Source organism: Gavia stellata, chromosome 3 (genome assembly GCF_030936135.1).
Source record: "Gavia stellata isolate bGavSte3 chromosome 3, bGavSte3.hap2, whole genome shotgun sequence".
Classification (NCBI taxonomy): Eukaryota; Metazoa; Chordata; class Aves; order Gaviiformes; family Gaviidae; genus Gavia; species Gavia stellata.
In genome coordinates, this window is record NC_082596.1 from 17848737 (window position 1) to 17867110 (window position 18374).

The following is an 18374-nucleotide window of genomic DNA, read 5'->3' on the forward strand; positions in this document are numbered from 1 at the left end:
GGACACACCTTGCCACAAATGCACTCCGTGCACATACAAAAACCACACATACTGTTGGAGAAATGCAAAACCGTGTGCAGACACACATGCAAAGATCCACGCTTCGCGACTGCCGGCCTGCCAGCCAAAATTTCCAAGCTCACACACTCGTGTGCCTCGGCACTTGACTTCAGATTATACCCGTGCATTCACGCACATGCACACGCGCACATATGCACCATATGCACATCCACATAAAAATGTACACATGCAAACCTATATGAATGAACACATACACACTCTTGTGCAAGACAAAAGCATGCGCAAACACAGAGGCACACACATGTTGACATGTGTAAGAACATATGCACACACACACAAAATACACATACACACAGACGCACAGAAACAGATCCATGCACGCTCTCACACACAGATGCATGCACACATACACCCAAAAAACATGTGCACATGCACACATGCACTCACATGCACAGAATCACACAAGCACACAGATGCACACACGCAAACACATGCACTCACATACACACACACCCAGAAATACACATGCACATGCTCACACATACACATGCACACGTGCACCCACATTCCACACGACACCACATGCATACACACAAACACACCCACACAGGCACACGCTTGCACAGACGCATATGCATGTGCAAACGCTCACAGGTGCAAACACACATGCACCCAAACACACACCCCCACACAAAAATGCACAACGCATGCACTCACGCAAGCAGGCCCTCACAGACGCACTCGCACGGGACAGTTACACGCACGTGCACACACATGTACGCACACACACACCTTTAAGCGCAAAAATGCACCACTACCCCCCCCACACCTGGAACAAACACCTCCGCACACCCACTCACATGAACACCCCCGCACGCCCCCCCCCCCCGCAGGCGGTGCTTGCCCGCCCCCTCCGCACGCTCTCCCCAGCGGAGGGAACCGCCGCCCCGCGCACCTTGCGCGGTAGTTGCGCCGGGCAGAGGAGGGAAGGCGAAAGCGCGGGTCCCGAGGCCCGCAAGGCGGGGTCGGTGCCGGCTGTCGCAGCCCCGGCTGGCAGCTCCCTTTCCCCCTCAGCCGGCGCTCCCCCCGCGCAGCGCGGCGCGGCGCCCCCCGCCCCCGCGGAGCGGCTCGGCCCCGGCGGCGCGGCGGCGCGGCCGCTAGGTGGCGCCAGCGCTCTTCCTGGCGGAGCCGCGGCCGCACCGCCCCCGCCCTGCCGGCCCGGCCCGACTGCTGCGCGGCGCTGCGCTGCGCTGCGCGGGGGCCGCTACCCCCCCCGCCCGCCGCGGCAAAGAGCCCCCCCAGCTGCGGGCGCTTCGGGGAGCGGAGCTGTGCCCGCCGCCTCCCCGCGCCCGCGGAGACCGGCCTGTAATGAATGGCTCCGCGCAGAGCAATTAGCCTGCAAATCCCCTCGGTGACGCACATGCTCCCGTGCGAGACGTGTGCCCGAAGGTGCGCGCGTGTGTGTGTTGTGTGTGTGTGTGTGTGAGTGTGTGCCGGTGTGACGATGGCAGTCCCCAAGCATCGCACGTGAATTCTTAATAAGGAGGCACTGAGTGTTTTTGCGAGCGGCGGCAGGATGGATGAGCCCCGCCGCGTTAGCTGCCGGAGGCTCCTCCGGGAGGCTGTGGAGACCTCGCCACTGTATTATTTCTCGAGCCGTTTTCCTAGGCAAAATTGATCCTCTTAGGGGAACAGAGGGGCGGGGGGAGAATCTCAGCTGCAAATACTGTTTGGAGTTTATTCGAGAGAGCGTCTCAGCTTTAAGATGCTCTTCCGTGGCTCCTGGTGGATGCTGTAAGGAGCCGGGATTGTGGTGGGTTTCGGCTGTGCAGGGAGTTGGGGTAGCGGGGGGGTGGGGGGAAGGAAAAGACACGATCGAGAGTAGCTGAGACTTTGTGCCCCCGTTGGAGAGATGGTTGAGTCCTCGTCAAGGTTGCTGTGGTATCCCAGAAACACCATTCACTCCGAGCTGTGACCGCGCACCATCAACAGCAACAACTCCGCTGCGCCTGGCCAAGGAATAGGAATTAGGAGCTCTCAAGAATAATATGAAAGGGATCTGCAGAGGGGAAATCCGTGCAAAGGAATCGAAATTAGCAGACTTTTGGGAAAGGGGCTGTACTAAATGTGGCCGGCTGGACTTCATCCTGGTGAAGAAAATGGAGATTAAAAGTGGATTTACATTTTGGAACCTCGTCTTTTTATTGATGGTTTCGTGTGTGAAAGGTAGGGTAGTATTTGAGGGGTATATTTTTAGGGGTCCGTTTGCTTTCGGTTAGGGCGTTGCAAGCTCTCGCCTTATACCAAGGTGTATTTCAAAATACATGTATCTTTTATTTTATATTTTTACCCTGGGTGCTTTGCAATGGAAAGATATAAATGATCGTTAAAGCGGGGAGGAAAGAAGGAGTTGATTCAGAGCTCTCTTCGGAGATGGGAAATGTATTTGCTTGCCAGGCTTGGCGTTCAATGCAGTGACTGAGCTGGGGCTCAATAAATATTCTTGCAGTATGCTCAAAAGGAGACGTGAGTTGGTTCATATAGCCTCTAACTAGGGTATATTCAAGCAAATCCCACCGGGTGACTTTTTTAAGGTGACGATGATAGTAGTGTGGGGCGGATGATCTATATTTCTGGTTTTCGGTCGAGCAACGGGCTCTTTGCGGGAATGCCTGTATCGATACACTTATTAGTTTAACCCGTTGCGTGGGGAAAGTTACGGAGGAGCCCAGCGTGTGCGTAGCCGTCTCACAGCCCGAAATGCGCTTCACGCTCAGCTGTTTGTATGCATGCAGGGCTCCCTGGCTGTCGAAAAGGTACGTTAGCACTCCAGCCCTGAAGGCATGGTCTGCCGCTGGCTGCAAAGATCGGCAGCTTTTCTCTTCCCTCCTTTGGTCCCTTTTCCCTGATGTGTGTGGGGTTTTGAGGTTGGGGGTTTTTCGGATTTTTTTCGAGCAGGGGCTATTTTGCTTTCTTCCTGCTTCTGCGTTCATGAGAGAAGAGCAAAAAGGAAACCTCTAGTTAGCGGCATAAATATCTCCGCTAACTCTGTGCTTGCAGACAGTTAAGGGAAATGCTACACACAGAGAAAAGAAGAAATATGTGGCTTGAATAACGTGCACCTTCAAAATTACACGGGCATCGCTAAACGGTGAAGTGCTGATCCCATCACGCGTGCCTTCAGTAGAAGGATCTATTCTGCAACTCCTCATAGTCGGTTGCCTACCCGAAATAATCTCCCCTTGTTTGTGGCCAGTGATTAATACCTGATTAATCACCCTTTTATCCCCCTCCTCATCCTCATCCCTCCTCCCCGCCACACTCATACACTCCCAGAATATTTAGTAGACATTATCGATCCTCTCCGAGTTTTTAGACTTGGTTATCGCTTACAGAGGTTGCCTGCACGGGTGGGAAGGAGGTGTGTTGCGGGGGGGGGGGGGGGGGGGGGCATTCAAAGGCGTGCCTTCCCAAGCTGGCTCTGCTTTGGATGAAACAGTTTATTGTAGAGCTTTGCAGCTGCTTGTTCCCCCCATTTGCATCGCGTGGAAAAGATAATGCCTGTTTCACGGAGGGGGTGTCGAGGGCTTTTACCTCATCCCACGTTATCCTGACGCGGGGGATCGGAGGGGAAGGGGCTTGCCTGCGACGTTAATGCACATTTTAATTACAGTCAGCTTCTCCCCGTTTGCGTCTATTAAAGCGAGCTGCTCCCGGCGCTTTGCCCCGTTCTGGAGGTCTGCGGTCCAGACCAACCCGGGGCTTTGGGGGCATTTCTTTTCCCTGGTTCAGCTCCCTGTCATTAACGCATTCTCTGCGCCGGGTGCCGTCGGTTGCAAGGCATGGGCTCGCTGCCTGCGAGGCGCGCCGTGCCGCTCCGCGGCGCACAGCGGGCGCGGTAGGGAGGCGCTGGGGCTAATGGGTGGCTCCGGAGCTGCTGCCGAAGCAGCTGCTTTGTGAGCACGGTCGCGGGGCGGCAGCATCCTACAAAGGGAAAGGCTCGGGCGGTTCTCCCTGCGTCGCGATGGCCGCGGGAGCCGTGCAAGTTTCCACAGCACCTGTTGAGAAGCCGCTTCCCTTGCCCTTGGAGGGGGTGGGTGGGGAGACTCTGGATACTGAGGGCAAAAGCTGGGATGAAGCACCTAAAACAGCCCGAGAAAAAGAGAAAAAATGGGCTTTGCAAAACTGTCCCTTTCTTCTTCTGCCGGTGTATAGTCCCAGAGAAACGTGAAGCTGTTTCCTCTCTATTGTCAGGGCCTGAGTTTCCCAGGTGCTGACCCTGGCAATTCCGACAGACTTCCCTCGGACTGAGGGGTCCCCCCAGCAACTGTGAATCCAGTAGTTCAGATTTTACATCCTGGATGCAGGCTCCTTTAGGCAGCCAAGCTCCACAGAGCTGGCTTAGACTCACTGCAGCACTGCATCTGTTCTGGGCGCTTATATTTAGTTCTCTCCCCACTCCCGTGAATGAATACATTTTACCTTGATTTACATTCCCATTGTGTCAGCACAGGCTTCTGCTCCCAGAAACCTTGGCAGAGGCAAACAATGAATGAATACCTGCCCGTTTAAAACATTCCAGATGCTGGGAACAGGGTGAGTTCCCAGATCCTACATCTGCTCTACCATTGCCTGGCAAGGCCCTTTCCCCACACCCCACCTCTGCAAGATCTAGCCCATACCGTTCCTTGCTTAATCACCCCTATTGAATAGTCCAGCACCACATCATAACACCCAAACTGTTGCTGACATTCCTGTCATCCAGACCACTTCCACAGCTTTGCTTGATATCTTCCTTGAAGGCCCTTCCTACTTTTGTGATCATCTTGTTGCCATTTCTCCAGTCTTGATCCACAGCTATGCCACTGTTACAGGTGTCAAACTATTGCAGGGTGCTTACAGAGCCATGTTCGTATTTGATTAATTATGTATGTGCTCCTTGCATATATCCATATAGACAAAAACTTCTTCACGTTTATCTACAAATTCATGCCTCTTTGGAACCTTGCAACAATACTGGGAGGAGTTAGAAAAGGGAGAAGAAAGAAGGAGAAAATGGGAGGAAGGAAATTGTCAGAACTGCTGGGGAAGGTGTGCTGGTAAGAACTGAAGTAAAGAGGAATTGTACCTTCTTCAATGACAATCTTTAACTGCTTACACAATATCCCATTACACTATGGATCAATGTCCAGCAAAATCTTCCTTGGATAGACATGGAGTAAAAAAGCAAAGAAGTGGCACCACTGAAAAGTGAGAGAAGGCACAGAAGGCATTAAAACAAACAAACAAACAAACAAACAACAAAAAACCCCACAACCCAGCCCTTAGAAAATGACAAGCAGGGTCATTCCTGGCCAGCAACTGTGGATGGTGGATGCTGTGCTCTTCCCTTTAGGTGTGCAAGACACCTAGGAAAACTTCTTCCCTTCTCCCCAGCCTCCCATGGGAGAAATGAGAAGCACCATTCAGGCATGGGAGAACAAACCAAGCTTGGAGGAGCAGCAAGTGGAAACCTCCACCTTCCAACTCCCTTACAGAAAGGGGAGGAGAAGGGAGAAAAAAAAAGATAAGAAAAGAAAGGAAAAGAAAAGAATGGAAAGGAAAAGAGAAAAGAAAAGAAAAGAAAAGAAAAGAAAAGAAAAGAAAAGAAAAGAAAAGAAAAGAAAAGAAAAGAAAAGAAAAGAAAAGAAAAGAAAAGAAAAGAAAAGAAAAGAAAAGAAAAGAAAAGAAAAGAAAAGAAAAGACAAGACAAAGTTAAATCCAAGGCAGTTCTTTTATATGCAAAAATGAAACAAGCAGCATCAGTGAGCTTTACCTCCTGGGATTTAGGACAGAAATCACTGATACCTGCACCCCTTCGGTTTGGCACCTCCCTCCATCGAAAAAAAAAAAAAATTAGAAAATGGTTGTGATCTGTTTCTGGAAGTAAACTACAGAGGAAATCAGGCGAAATGACCAGAGACCACAAGACTCCTTCGTCTCTTCTGTTTAGCTGTCGCTCCAAGACAGAAAGCAGAGAGCACCGAGGTCTGCTCTTTTGTCTGCCTAGCTAAAATGAAGCTTTGCCTCTGCTGTTGTTCCTCTGTTCCCCTGTTGCAGTTATGACAAGTGGAACAAGGGCAGCTTTCAAAATAAAAGGGAGATGAAGCAGAGAGATTTTAAACGGCTCATTGACAGAAGAAGTGATGAGAAAATGAAAAGGATTTCCATTTCCAGTGATGGGTACCTGGCATGTAGGAATATTTAGCAGGGACAAAGTGTCCTGCTTCTTTCAGCCACCTCTGCAGTCCCCCTTCTCCCCCATTCCCACCTCAACCCCTCTCCCTTCAGGCTCCGCCAGCCCCTCCCCACCGCTTCCTTCCCAGTCACTTGACTTAGGGGGTTACTGGCGGGTGGCTTCCCTCAGTGGGGCACGGGTGGGCGCAGCGAGGCACTCGCTGTGTCCCCGAAGCGGAAACGGTTGGGCGAGTGACAGTAGGTTCAGGTTTCCTCGTTCCCAGACGGTCGTTGCCGCTGCTGCATCTTTGTGTGTGCGCGTGTGTGTTTGGACGCACGCTGGGGCGCGGGGAGACGCTGACTGGAGCAGGGACAGCGTCGTCCTTCCTTTTCAACTCCTCCGCACACGCTCAGCTCCTCTACGGTGCCTTTTTCCCATAAGCTCCCGCAGATCACACAGGGCTTCTGCTCAGTGGACTGCGCACAGCACCTAAACGATTTTTTCAAGCTACTCAGCTCTGCAGGGTTGCAAAGTTACACCCCCCTCCTCCCCCTTACCCCTGCCCTTCCCCTTCAGTTCAGGGCTAAAACAAGGCTCCGCTATGCCCTCCGCTTAGCGCACAGCTCCTCCTCCTCCTCCTCTTCTGCAGGGTAGAAATACAGAAACACACAACCCCTCTCAGCAGCATCAGCAGGGACCGCTTCTCCCTCCCCTGCCCGGCGGCATTAGGGACCCGCAAAGAGCACAGAGGAACGTCGCCTAGCAAGCTCCGCTTTTTCATGGCGAACAGCAGCGGCGGCAGGGCGGAGCCGGCCCGGAGCGGCGGCAGCCCGCCAGCAGGCTCCACCCGCGCCCGGCTCCGGCAGCCGTACCGGCACCGGCCTCCGCAGCCACCCGAGGCGGCCGCACCTTCTTCATGTACTCTTCCGTCGTTTGGCTTTGCTTTCTTTAGCTTGGTGACTCCAGCAAGTCTTTTGTTCGCACGTCTGAGACGGCATTAGGGTGGTTGGTTGGTTGGTTTGGTTTTTAACATACAGAAACAGCCCCTCACTCCCCGAGCGCAACGAGCCCGTTACTCGCGGCAGCGGGCTGGGGGCTCCAGGCAATCACACGGGCTGAAGAGGGACAGGTTGTATCTTCAACTCCGTTATCAACATCTCGATTTGCAAGCACCAACCCACGAGATCTAAAGAACTCCGTGGATGTGCTTTCAAACCCCTCCTTTTCCAAAACCCCTGTGCAATAAACATAACAGAAACTTAAAGTCTAACTGTTTTTTTGCTTGTTTGTGAGATTTTTTTTTGTTTGTTTTTGAGGAACAAGTGAAGTAGGATCAATTGTCCGTCTAGCTTAGTGCCCTTTATCTCCAACCGTGACTATTAGCAGCAGCAGAGGGAAAGATATGAGAAACACAGCATGTACAGAGTGCCTAGCGCATCATCCTGGATTTCAGCAGCCAGCAGTTTTGGGCTTACTGAGCTAGAGGCTGCTTTTGGAACATCATGTTTTAAGAGGCGTGGACTGACCTCTCTCCTTCTGGTGCTCTTCACTTCCCTTCCCTTCCTTTCCCTTCCCTTCCCTTGAGTTCCATACCATTGCATTCATATGCATTCTCCATCTGGCTCAAAACACTGAATAGTATGAAAGCTTGTAATAAAATTGGCTTTATTATACCCAGTGTTGTTGATGTGCTACATAGGTCAACCTCAAAAAATTGAGATTTGTAACTGTTGAATGCACATGGATCTTGTAAAGAGAGAGAAAAGCACAAAATTGTTCAGAGAAATTTTAGAAGATTTTGAAATATCCTGTGGGGATGGCTCAATTTACATGACTGTAACACCCTTTCAGAGAAAAGGTTATGAAGAATAGCATAGCCTTGTATCCCTCCTTTTTTAAAAACAGGTGTCTTGGACACTATCTGATTTTCAGAGGTATTCAGCATTTCCAATTCCAGCTGGCTCCAGTAAGAGCCTGGGGAACTAGTTAGCACTTGTGAAGCAAGGCCAATTAAGTCCATCGTTATAACGCTGCGACAGAAAGAAACAGTATAAGTCAAAGGAAAAAATCTATGAAATAACTTACAATTATATGTAAAATGTTAATTCTATAGAAGCTGATAAATTGGAACTGGTAGTAATAGGAAAGGCTTTATGATCTGCTGCAAAAATTGGTTTTTTCCTGCACTAACAGAAAACTTCAATTGTAATTCAACTGGGTTGTGACATCTCAGACTCAACTTTTTGCTGATGAGTATCTTTTGGCTGGTATTTCTGGACATAATGGTTAAGGTTGAAACGATAGAACAAAGCCTTTGTGGAAAATTAGTTTACCAGATTGCTCCAAAGCAATCTCCCAGGAAAGAACAGTCAGAGAACGGACAACTTGGTCTAAGGTGTTGGTTTTTTCTCAGACCCCTGCAATTTTAAGGGAGTTTTTACTACACAAGATATTTGAAGAAGCAATATTTAAGTAACAAATCAGAGAGGCATATGATAAAAGTAGTTATTAGAAGGCTATAAAACTTACCTCACCATTTTGATTGAATAGTTTTCATGCTAAGGTTTATTGAAAAATTCCAGAACTCTTACAAGCTTTAAACACGTGCCTTTCAAAAAACTTCACAGAAGAATATTTCCTTCTCAATGAAATGGTACAATTTCTCTACAAAAAGAGAGAATCTCTGCATTTATCAAAAATTCAAGGGACAATATTTAGCAATGATCTTGGACCTAAATGGAAGGGTACATGATATGTAATGTGCAGGATGTCACCTGCCTCTTAAAAAAAATGCCTAGTAGTACAGGAAATGTTGAATATCTGCTTCCCAACATCCAGCTTTTCTTTTGGGAAATGGAATGGACAAGGATATCGGACTATGACAAAACTTTTTAACATAAACATGCACATGCACACACAGACATACCATGTTTTTATAGATGTCTACATTTAGTTGTTTGCTTTTCCTGGGCAGATTCACATTCGCGGTCTCACTGCCTTGTTCTTACAGATCACAAAAGATTTACTATGGCTCCATAATCCCAGCATTACAAGTGCTGAATACTGTTGTAAGTGTCAAAGAAGGAAACAGTGGAAATTTATCATCTCCTTCCCAGTGTATGAAATGTTAGATGGATAAATTTATAGATTTAGGAATAGTGTTACTCAGAGAGAGAAAGCCTCGAAGTGTTGGGGAACAGCATACAAGGGATTCCACCGGGACTGGTGCTCTCATAGAATGGTATTGTCAAAGAGCAAGGTGAGATGCAACCAGCACAGACACAGAGAGACGTACTGCCCATTTTCCCTTTGATTCTACAAAATGCATCATAGCATCATGTATCATATTCATATTGTATCATAGAAATAAGGTGAATAACAGTAAGTAACTTAACCACAGGAGGTTTCACAGGGTGACTAATTCTCACCTCCTGAGGCCTGTAAAGAGCATAGATTATCTTTGCAATAGAACTAAAGGAATCTGGATGCTTGAGGCAGAAATGACTGAGTAATTACTTGGATTATACAGATGATGAATCACTACTTCTGACCTTGAATTCTATTTTATCTGTTTCCCATACCTACATAACTTACTAGCTTTATATCTTTATGCATTGTAACTTGTTTGATTTCATTTTCATGGAATTGTGTATACACATATGTGTACACATACATATATAATATGCACATATAGAAATTATATCCATATGTTTAGTTATGTTACAAAGAAATTCAACAGACTTCATTGTTAGCTTACAAAGGTGCAGGTAGCAACTTGAAATGTATGTGCTTCATAAGCAATTAATTACCTCTTAATTTATTGTGTATTCCCAATCTCAGAAGGAAGTTTTACTATAATACGTAACTGATTTCACTAACAAAACAAGAGTGCTAGTAGTGATAGCTAGCAAATGTTAGGAGGAAAGCTTGATGAAAACAAAAAAACCACCAGTTACTAAAAATGCTAATAAAAACTGATCCTAGCACATTAAGAATTAACTGACACAATTATTTATTACAACAGATTAAGGAAAGCTTTACCAAATACAGTTTCTATAAAACTGCTTTTAGTAGAATGAAAACCTCTAATCACCTTTCAAATACAGAAAAAATATTTCTGTGCTATTTTCTGTTTTATTTTAAAACTGGTATTATCATTTACAGAGGCTGACATATCACATCTCAGAGGTGGCTGTATTTCAGTGGCAGTTAAAATGATCTGTCTGCGATCATCATCTTCTTACAGAACCATTTTCAGACCCAGCAAGTGGACATCTGCAAGTGTAGTTTAGAGTCCTTAGCTGAAATGAGCTACATAAACGCTGACTATGGATATTCTTCTCCTTTCAACATAGTGTTGAGATGGAGCTTCTTGAATTACAAAACCTTTCCTCCATTATTTAATCTGATCCAGAAGGAAAACTTCACATTCTGCTATAGCTATCTTTCTGCTATAGCTATCTTTCTTGATTGTTGTGCAATTTTCTTTGGGAATCAAAGCTTAGTCTAATTAAAACTGATCTTTTAAAAGTTTATACTAAAATTTGCTTTTTTGCTTCTGTATATCAGCTTTGATCCAAAGGTGAATGGAAGTTATAAAACAGGATATAAAATGAGCTTCTTCACTATGAGGGTGGTGAGGCACTGGAACAGGTTGCCCAGAGAAGTTGTGGATGCCCCATCCCTGGAAGTGTTCAAGGCCAGGCTGCATGGGGCTTTGAGCAACCTGGTCAAGTGGAAGGCGTCCCGGCCCATGGCAGGGGGGTTGGAACCAGGTGATCTTTAAGGTCCCTTCTAACCCACACCATTCTGTGATTCTATGATTCTAAACTGCCTGTTGTTGAGCCCATTGAAAGCAACAGGAAAGTCCAGAATAAGACCTTTGAGAGCAGATTTGCCTCTGCTTCTTTTCATACTGAGTTTTGAATTACAGTTTTCTGTACATATATTTCATTTGACTCAGAAATATAAATTATAACTGAAGCCATGTATTTCACAATGCACTAGAAATTTTCAATAGAATTGCTCTTTGGAAAACTCATATTGCATTATAAACCTAAAGATTGCAAAAGTAAATTGTTTATGATTCTGTTTAAGGAAAATAAATTATATATTTGGATACAGTCAGAAAATGCTCTGTCTTTCTACATTTTATTGATGATCATGTCAGCACTTCCAGGGATCAGTCTACTAGATTCAATGTAATGATAGTATGCTAACACAATGTCAGCTGTAGTCCTTAAAACCACAGAATACTCATGCTTTTTGTCAGGACATCTGCTGAATTTCAGCCAATTTGCAACCTGGTTTCAAGATTCTTACTACATTTTTGTTCTCCAGTAAAACATTCTGGAATTTGCAGAAGGTTACTAATAGCTGCAGAGGAACTGGAAGGAACTGAGAAAATATATTTCAGTTTAGAATGCTTTCAGATTTAATTATAAATGTGATTTGGTTTTACTTTTATTGGATTATCATATATTCCAGATATGTAGTTACATTTGAAAATGTTGAATTAGCTAATAAAACCAAAGCACAAAAATAGGGAAGTTTCCACATTGATTTTACTGTATTTATCTTCTGCTATCATGTTCTTTATATTTGCCACCATCTCAGAGTCTAAAACCATTTAATATACTGAGACAAAATCACAAGAACTAAAATATACTGGAAAACAAGCATCCAAATCCTGGCTTTTGGAAAGCCTACCTGGTTAACCAAGGGTGGAGGGAAGAAAATAATAGATCTTTGGCCACCTCACATAGTCGAGTCAATTAGCTCTGCTTTTTCCATGCATGTCCAGGTGCATGTGGGAACACAGACACACACACACACACACGCGCAAGGGTGTGTGTGCATGTCAGCACGTCTGGTAGCAGGCATCTGTAGCTGTGTGCTCTATCAAGAACCTATGCTTAATTCATGACTATGGTCGTCTTGTGTGTTTTCCCTTGAATACATCTATGCTGACACTTACAGTTTAATCATATGACTATTGCTACTGACTTTAGCAATGCTTGTTGCATGACATGGCAGTTTTAATGACCACAAGAGAAGAAATACATATACTTCATAATTCATAATGAAAGGGCAAGACATTTTCTCCAAAAGCTTTGCATCAATATAGTGCTCACAAAAGTGCTTATGTGATTAGAGAATTTTCATCAGTCTAATGTATTGAAGTAACGTGATACAAAGTATACTTTATCAAGTGAATGTTTTAGCTATACTCATGGCAAAAATCCTTCCCTCTCAGGAATATTACTAAAATGGCTAAGATTTTTACAGCATTCACATTATTTACTAAATATGATGTCCTTTCATGTGAAACTGCTATAAGATTTCCTCTTCAATTAGACCCTTCAATAAAGGGTCCTGGAACTGAGAAAAAAAAAAACAACATTTTTACATTTGATGGGCTTGAAAAATGTCCTCTTACAGGTGAAAGATGGGAACTGACTGCTCAGTCCCAGTTTCTTGATGTGATCTTCAACTTAAAAACAAATAGGATCATCACTACCTACTCTTTTCCACATTACTATTGAGCATATCTAACACTTTCATTCAGAATTCTTCTTTTCAATAGCTGCTCCCTTCTGCAAGCTCTTTTGAAGGCAGACAATTATTTCCCTCACACAATTCACATAGTTATTAGCTTCAGAGACTTTGATAATCACCTCTTCACCCTTTATTTCAATCTTCGGAACTCCTTCCTGGGAAAATAAAATACCTCTAACATTGTGGAGAATATTTCTGTAGAGGTTTTTATAGATTCTATTTAATGAACTTTCATATATCCTAAATGCAACCATATTCTCCTTATAGCAATTATAGACATCTTGTAAGAATGTGAAAGTTATTGTACTTCTTCAGTGGCCCAATTTTCTACCCAAGTACTTCAGCATTCTTGAGAAAGTTTAATTTTCAGCCCCTTTCTGTGGAAAGAAAAATAGTATAGACCCTAGACTAGCAATAGCATTTGTGTGTTTTTCATAGAGGATACAGTGCCAACAGAACCTCCCATGTCTTCTCATGCAAGGATAACAAGTTTCACCTGACAAATAGGTGAGATATATTTTATTGGCTTTTTCATTGTCAGCAGTGGGAAGTTGTACCAATCAACCACATAAGACAGTGATTTTTGTAAACATCCTGACAAACTTATACTTCTCAAAGCTATTTATCTGAAATAGCAATGAACAACAGAATCAATGTTTAATATAGAATGAGTGCAACAGCGTTGGTGACTCCTGCACACCTGCCTCCATAACTTTCCTAAGGATATGCTTCCTAAATCTCTCTAGTACTACAGTTGCAGGTCATTGAAATTTGTATGAGTTTCTACACTAACTTCAGCTAATTTTAAATTAAGCTACCCATAAAAAAACCCCACTCTACTAAGCTCTATCTATATATTTTTACTACACTCAAATTCTAGCTCATCAGCTAGCTCCTGTAATTTTTCCCAATTTATCCAACCTCCTCTGCACTTCTGGGCTCCCTTCCCAAACTCTCTTCCTACTCCACAAGTACCACTGGAGAAGTCCCAAAAACATAAAGCCTGCAGTAAAATAAAGAAGTTATTTTCAGTTTCTATGTTATTTGTAAAGTCCTTTTGTGGCTCAAGGTAATAATCATGTAAGGGTAATCTGTTAGGAAATTAAATATCCTCCCAGCCTTATGGTCATAGATTAGACTTACTAACTTTTTCAGGATGTTCTTTGGCATTTAAATCATCTGCAAGGAGGCAAGATTGGAAGAGTGGAGTTTCTGTTATATTTGTTTTCATTCTTCAGTCTGTTGTGCTTGTCTACATGATTATTTTTTGGTAGTCAAAATAATACCCCTTTACCCCAAACAAACAAACTTCAAAACACATGACTAAAAAAGGTCAAAGCCTAATAGTAACTTAAAGATAAAATCCTTACTTGCATACAAATAGACACTATAGAATCAGATGGTTAAAATTTGTATACTTGGTATATTTTGGAAATTCAAGATGTATCTTCTCTGTTTTTCAAGCTCCAGTGTATGCAATGAAACTGTCCGTGTGACATGATAAGGGCAATTTTACAGATCTAGTATTACTACTGTATCCTTTACTGATATCATCGTTCTGGGATGATCAGAACAGACTAGTCAGGACTCTGAATTCTGCATAATACTGTAGATTAATAAAAAAAATTAACTAGAAAAGGCAAAAAAAAAAATCACATAGTGTAAAACAGGGCTAGATTTGTAGGGATTCTGTTACTCACTTGTTCCAAGACTGACTTTGAACATTTCAATGAAATCAAGAGAGTTTGCTATGTATCTGACTTATGAAAGGTACTGTTCCAAATTGCTCTCTTTGGGGCCTCTTGTACTGGTCACCTCTTTGAAATCCATTGACAGCTGAGTTAACACAAATGTCTAATCTAAAGAGTCAAAGTGTGCCACAGATATCAGCTAAGGAGAGAATCTGCTCAGCAGAACCTCTGTAATTATTAGGAAGACATGAATTGCCTGCTAGAATGTAGGGTAAGTCTGAGGTAACTGTAAGAAAAATGGATCATTTATTAAAAAATGTAGTACACAATACAAAGAGTATTGAATCATCATTAAAGAATTTGCAGATGCTTCTGAAGATATAACTGTACTTTAATGCTACCTGAGATGTTTTCTGAAGAACATTTTCTTCATTCCTAAAAGTTTTATTTTTTTACATTATTAAGCCAGTACAGAGTGTCCTGTAGGTGGACATCCTCTGGCCAAACTGATTTGGATATATTTAGTTGATCGATTGTTTTCTTTTCACCTGCTTCTTCCATGCTTCATTTGCACAAAGTTTATTTGTACCATCTCTTTTGTACCATACTTTTTCACATTTTTAATTCACAGACTGCTTGGGGATAAGTTCCTATTCTTTGTCTGGCATGCTTGGATCACTGTGCATTTTTTGAGAAGCTGTATCATAGATTTTTCCTGTTTGCCCACCTCTTACCAGTATTTTAAATATGCCCATTATCTACTTGAATATCCATATTTTAAAATCTCAGTGTGTTTTTTTTCTACCTGACTTAATACTATTTTTCTATCTCATTTCTATTGATGGCTCAATTAATGTTTTTAACAGTGTTTCTATTTCATGTTGCTTGGTGGCTCTAAGTCTTTCCAAAGACTTCTTCAAAGCTTCAAAGCTTCTTACTTCTCAAGTGTGAAGTGTATTTTTGAACAAGAGTGGCCACCCATTCAATTATAACCTCATTGAAATACTTACCAGTAGATTATTTTAGAGCTTGTCCCCACTGAAATGAAAAGAAGATTTGTCATTGACTTTTAGCAGAACAGAGCAGATTGTTGTAACAAACAAAATACTTCCTTTCAATACAGAGTTTATTTAGATGTGACAGCTCTACAAAACTGTTCGTACCACGCATGGGACTGAACTGATGAAACTGAAAAACTGTAACAGTTGAACTCCATCAGATTCCTTTTGGCCAGTACCCTAAAATGGTATTAGAGCTAGTGGGCTAAGTAATTGACACTCTCTAAAACCTTACAGGCTTTGGTCCATTTCTGTTCACTGTCTTGTGATGGTAGTTAAGTAAGTCCTAAAAAAATCTTTCAGACTTTAAGATTACTATCAGGTTTTATATTATAGTTTTCGAATCCTGTTCTAACTCATCATGCATTTATAAAGATGGCAGGAGAAAAACTAGAGTTGCAAGATGAGCAGAAATTCTAAAATCCATTTTAAAGCCTAAAGTAAACAATTCCAAAACTTTAGAAGACAATGAGTCAACAGTTTATTAACCAATCACTTTTTTTTAACTGTGATTTGGTCTAGCAGTTGGCAGAAACACATGAGAAACCCTGAGAGTTTAAAGTTTCTGGCTGATCTCTAAATCAAAAACAGCTGAGCAGATTTAAATATTTTGTGTAAACAAATTTGCATCCAGGCTGCTAATCTGCATGCCAGCTTTCAGTTTGACATTTTCTGAAATGATGGAAAAGTGCTAAGCCCTTAATGCTAAATGGAGTTCATAACGGAAATGCCGACAGACCCGTAATTACCTGTATTGTGATTCTGCTGAAAGCTTCTTTATCTGTCTAATCTTTCACAATAGAGTTAAATATATAAATTCTTGAAAGGAGGAAAAAAGTAACTTTATATTGGAAATGCTGAACTGTAGCAATGCTATATTTTCTTCCAGACATCCACTTATGGAGGTAGCAGTGACAAAATAATTATTTGAAAAAATATGCAGCATTTTCTGTGGATCTGTAAAAGCAGCCAGTGATGCTTAAAAGTTTCACTTAACCTCCATTTTTCAATCTTTCTGAGTCACCTTTCTGGTAAGGTATAAGTAAACAGATCCAATCAACCATTTTTAATATGGCAATGAGGAATTATCATAGAAGAAATTTGTCATTGACTTGACATGGCAAAAAAATCCCAACCAACAAAAAATAGAGAAATTAACATTTCACTGCCCTAATACTGACCACCTGTGCTAAAATATTCTCACTGGGGGGAGAAGGAAATAGAATATGATATGTTTAGAAAACTTCTCCAGAAAATTAAGTGGAATAATAACAAGAAAATAATAATAATAATAAGAAAAATGAGGGAAAGGTAGTTACCTGGACTTTCTAAGTTAGAAACTCCATAATTTAGAAACTCCATTATCTGTCAACTTTAGAGTCTTGAAGTTTCTCTGGAAGAGCTTTTTCTCAGTCTCTTTTTCATTCCCTCAATGAAAATATTTCCCAGTTTGTCCAGGCTATAATCACTTGAAAAACTAGACAGCATTTGCGCTGCAGAGACTACTTAGGATGGATGATTCAAACATACCAGCCTTACTCCATCTCCACACAATCTCTGTGCGCCAGCCAGGGTACACAACTGTCCCTGCAGAACGACTGTCATACACACACAGTAGCCTTTCACTGAAACAGAACGTCCTCTAGCATTTTTGGCCTTTGTGGTTTGCTGCGAGGATGAAATCTGTTTCTCCAAGGCTCCTACAGCAAGGACTGACAAAGCTCAAAGAAAATATCCTGGGGGAAAACAGAGGAATATACCCCTCTGATACCCTCTTTCCAAACTGCCACCTTCTCCAGAAAGAGTCCTGGACTTTCAATTTCTGCTTATAAAGCAGCTGCTTCAGTTCCAAGATCAGCTATTTGCCTATCTCTGTATCTTCTTTAACATCACTCTGCCCTTCTTGACATGTGGAGATTACAACTCCAGGCAGTGTTCAAGATAGGGGTACATGAGCATTTTGTGTAGGGGATGAGTTACACTGTCTTACTCTCTTTGTCTTACTCCTCCTGATTGTGCTTAATATTCGGGGAAAGGGGGCTTAATTGCCATGGAACACAAAGTAGAGGGTTTCAGAGAAACGTCAGTGACAACTCTGAGATCAAAACTTTAAGTTCCAAGTTCAACATTATGCAAGTATCATTTAGATATATTTTCCTATATGCATATTAATCTCTAAAACTCATCTACTTATGCATTTGCACACCCATTCATTTTGTGAGGACATTCTGTAGTTCTTCAACATTAGTGCATCATTTGATTACCCAAAGGATCTTAACATCATCTCCAGTCTTGCAAATTTCACTGCATACCCCTTACTCTATTGGGGATGGAGATGTGGAGGAAAACTGATCTCATCACTGATCCTAGGGCAACCCCACTTTTGATTCTTCCTCATCTAAGCAAGTGATCATTAAGCCTGAATCTGCTTCTTATCCTTTAACCAGCTTTAAGTTCAGAAAAGGATCTTTCCATATGTCCTGTGGTAACTTATTTTCTTTAATAACCTTTGGTGGGGATCTTTGTCAAAAGGTTCTTGTGTGTTGACAGTGACTAAATCTAAAAAGATTGGCTATTCTGATTAATGGATCTGTACCCAGAATTCCCTTTTCCTGGATGACAGCTTTAACCAAAGGCAGTTAGTGGGAGTAATATACCGCCCGTCTCACACGTTGTTTCATAAGCTTGAATACGAAACTATAGATCCAAAGGAAGACAGTGGACAAGAGCTGTAGGCACTATGCAGTTTGGAAAAGATTAGTTCAACCAGTTAAAGTGTTTGGGAGAGCCCAAGCATGAAGGCCCAATACAAAGAGTCAGACTTGTAAT

The 18374-nt window shown here is 42.9% G+C and overlaps 1 protein-coding gene across 3 annotated transcripts in view; it reads left to right on the forward strand.

Moving 5' to 3' along the window:
- The first annotated feature begins 2069 nt into the window (after window positions 1-2069).
- CSMD3 (CUB and Sushi multiple domains 3) overlaps window positions 2070-18374 on the forward strand; it is a 731455-nt gene continuing 715150 nt past the window's right edge. For all 3 annotated transcript variants that reach the window (XM_059815714.1, XM_059815715.1, XM_059815716.1), the window contains exon 1: window positions 2070-2247. In XM_059815714.1, the coding sequence (XP_059671697.1) occupies window positions 2070-2247 (178 nt within the window). The remainder of the gene's footprint in view (window positions 2248-18374) is intronic.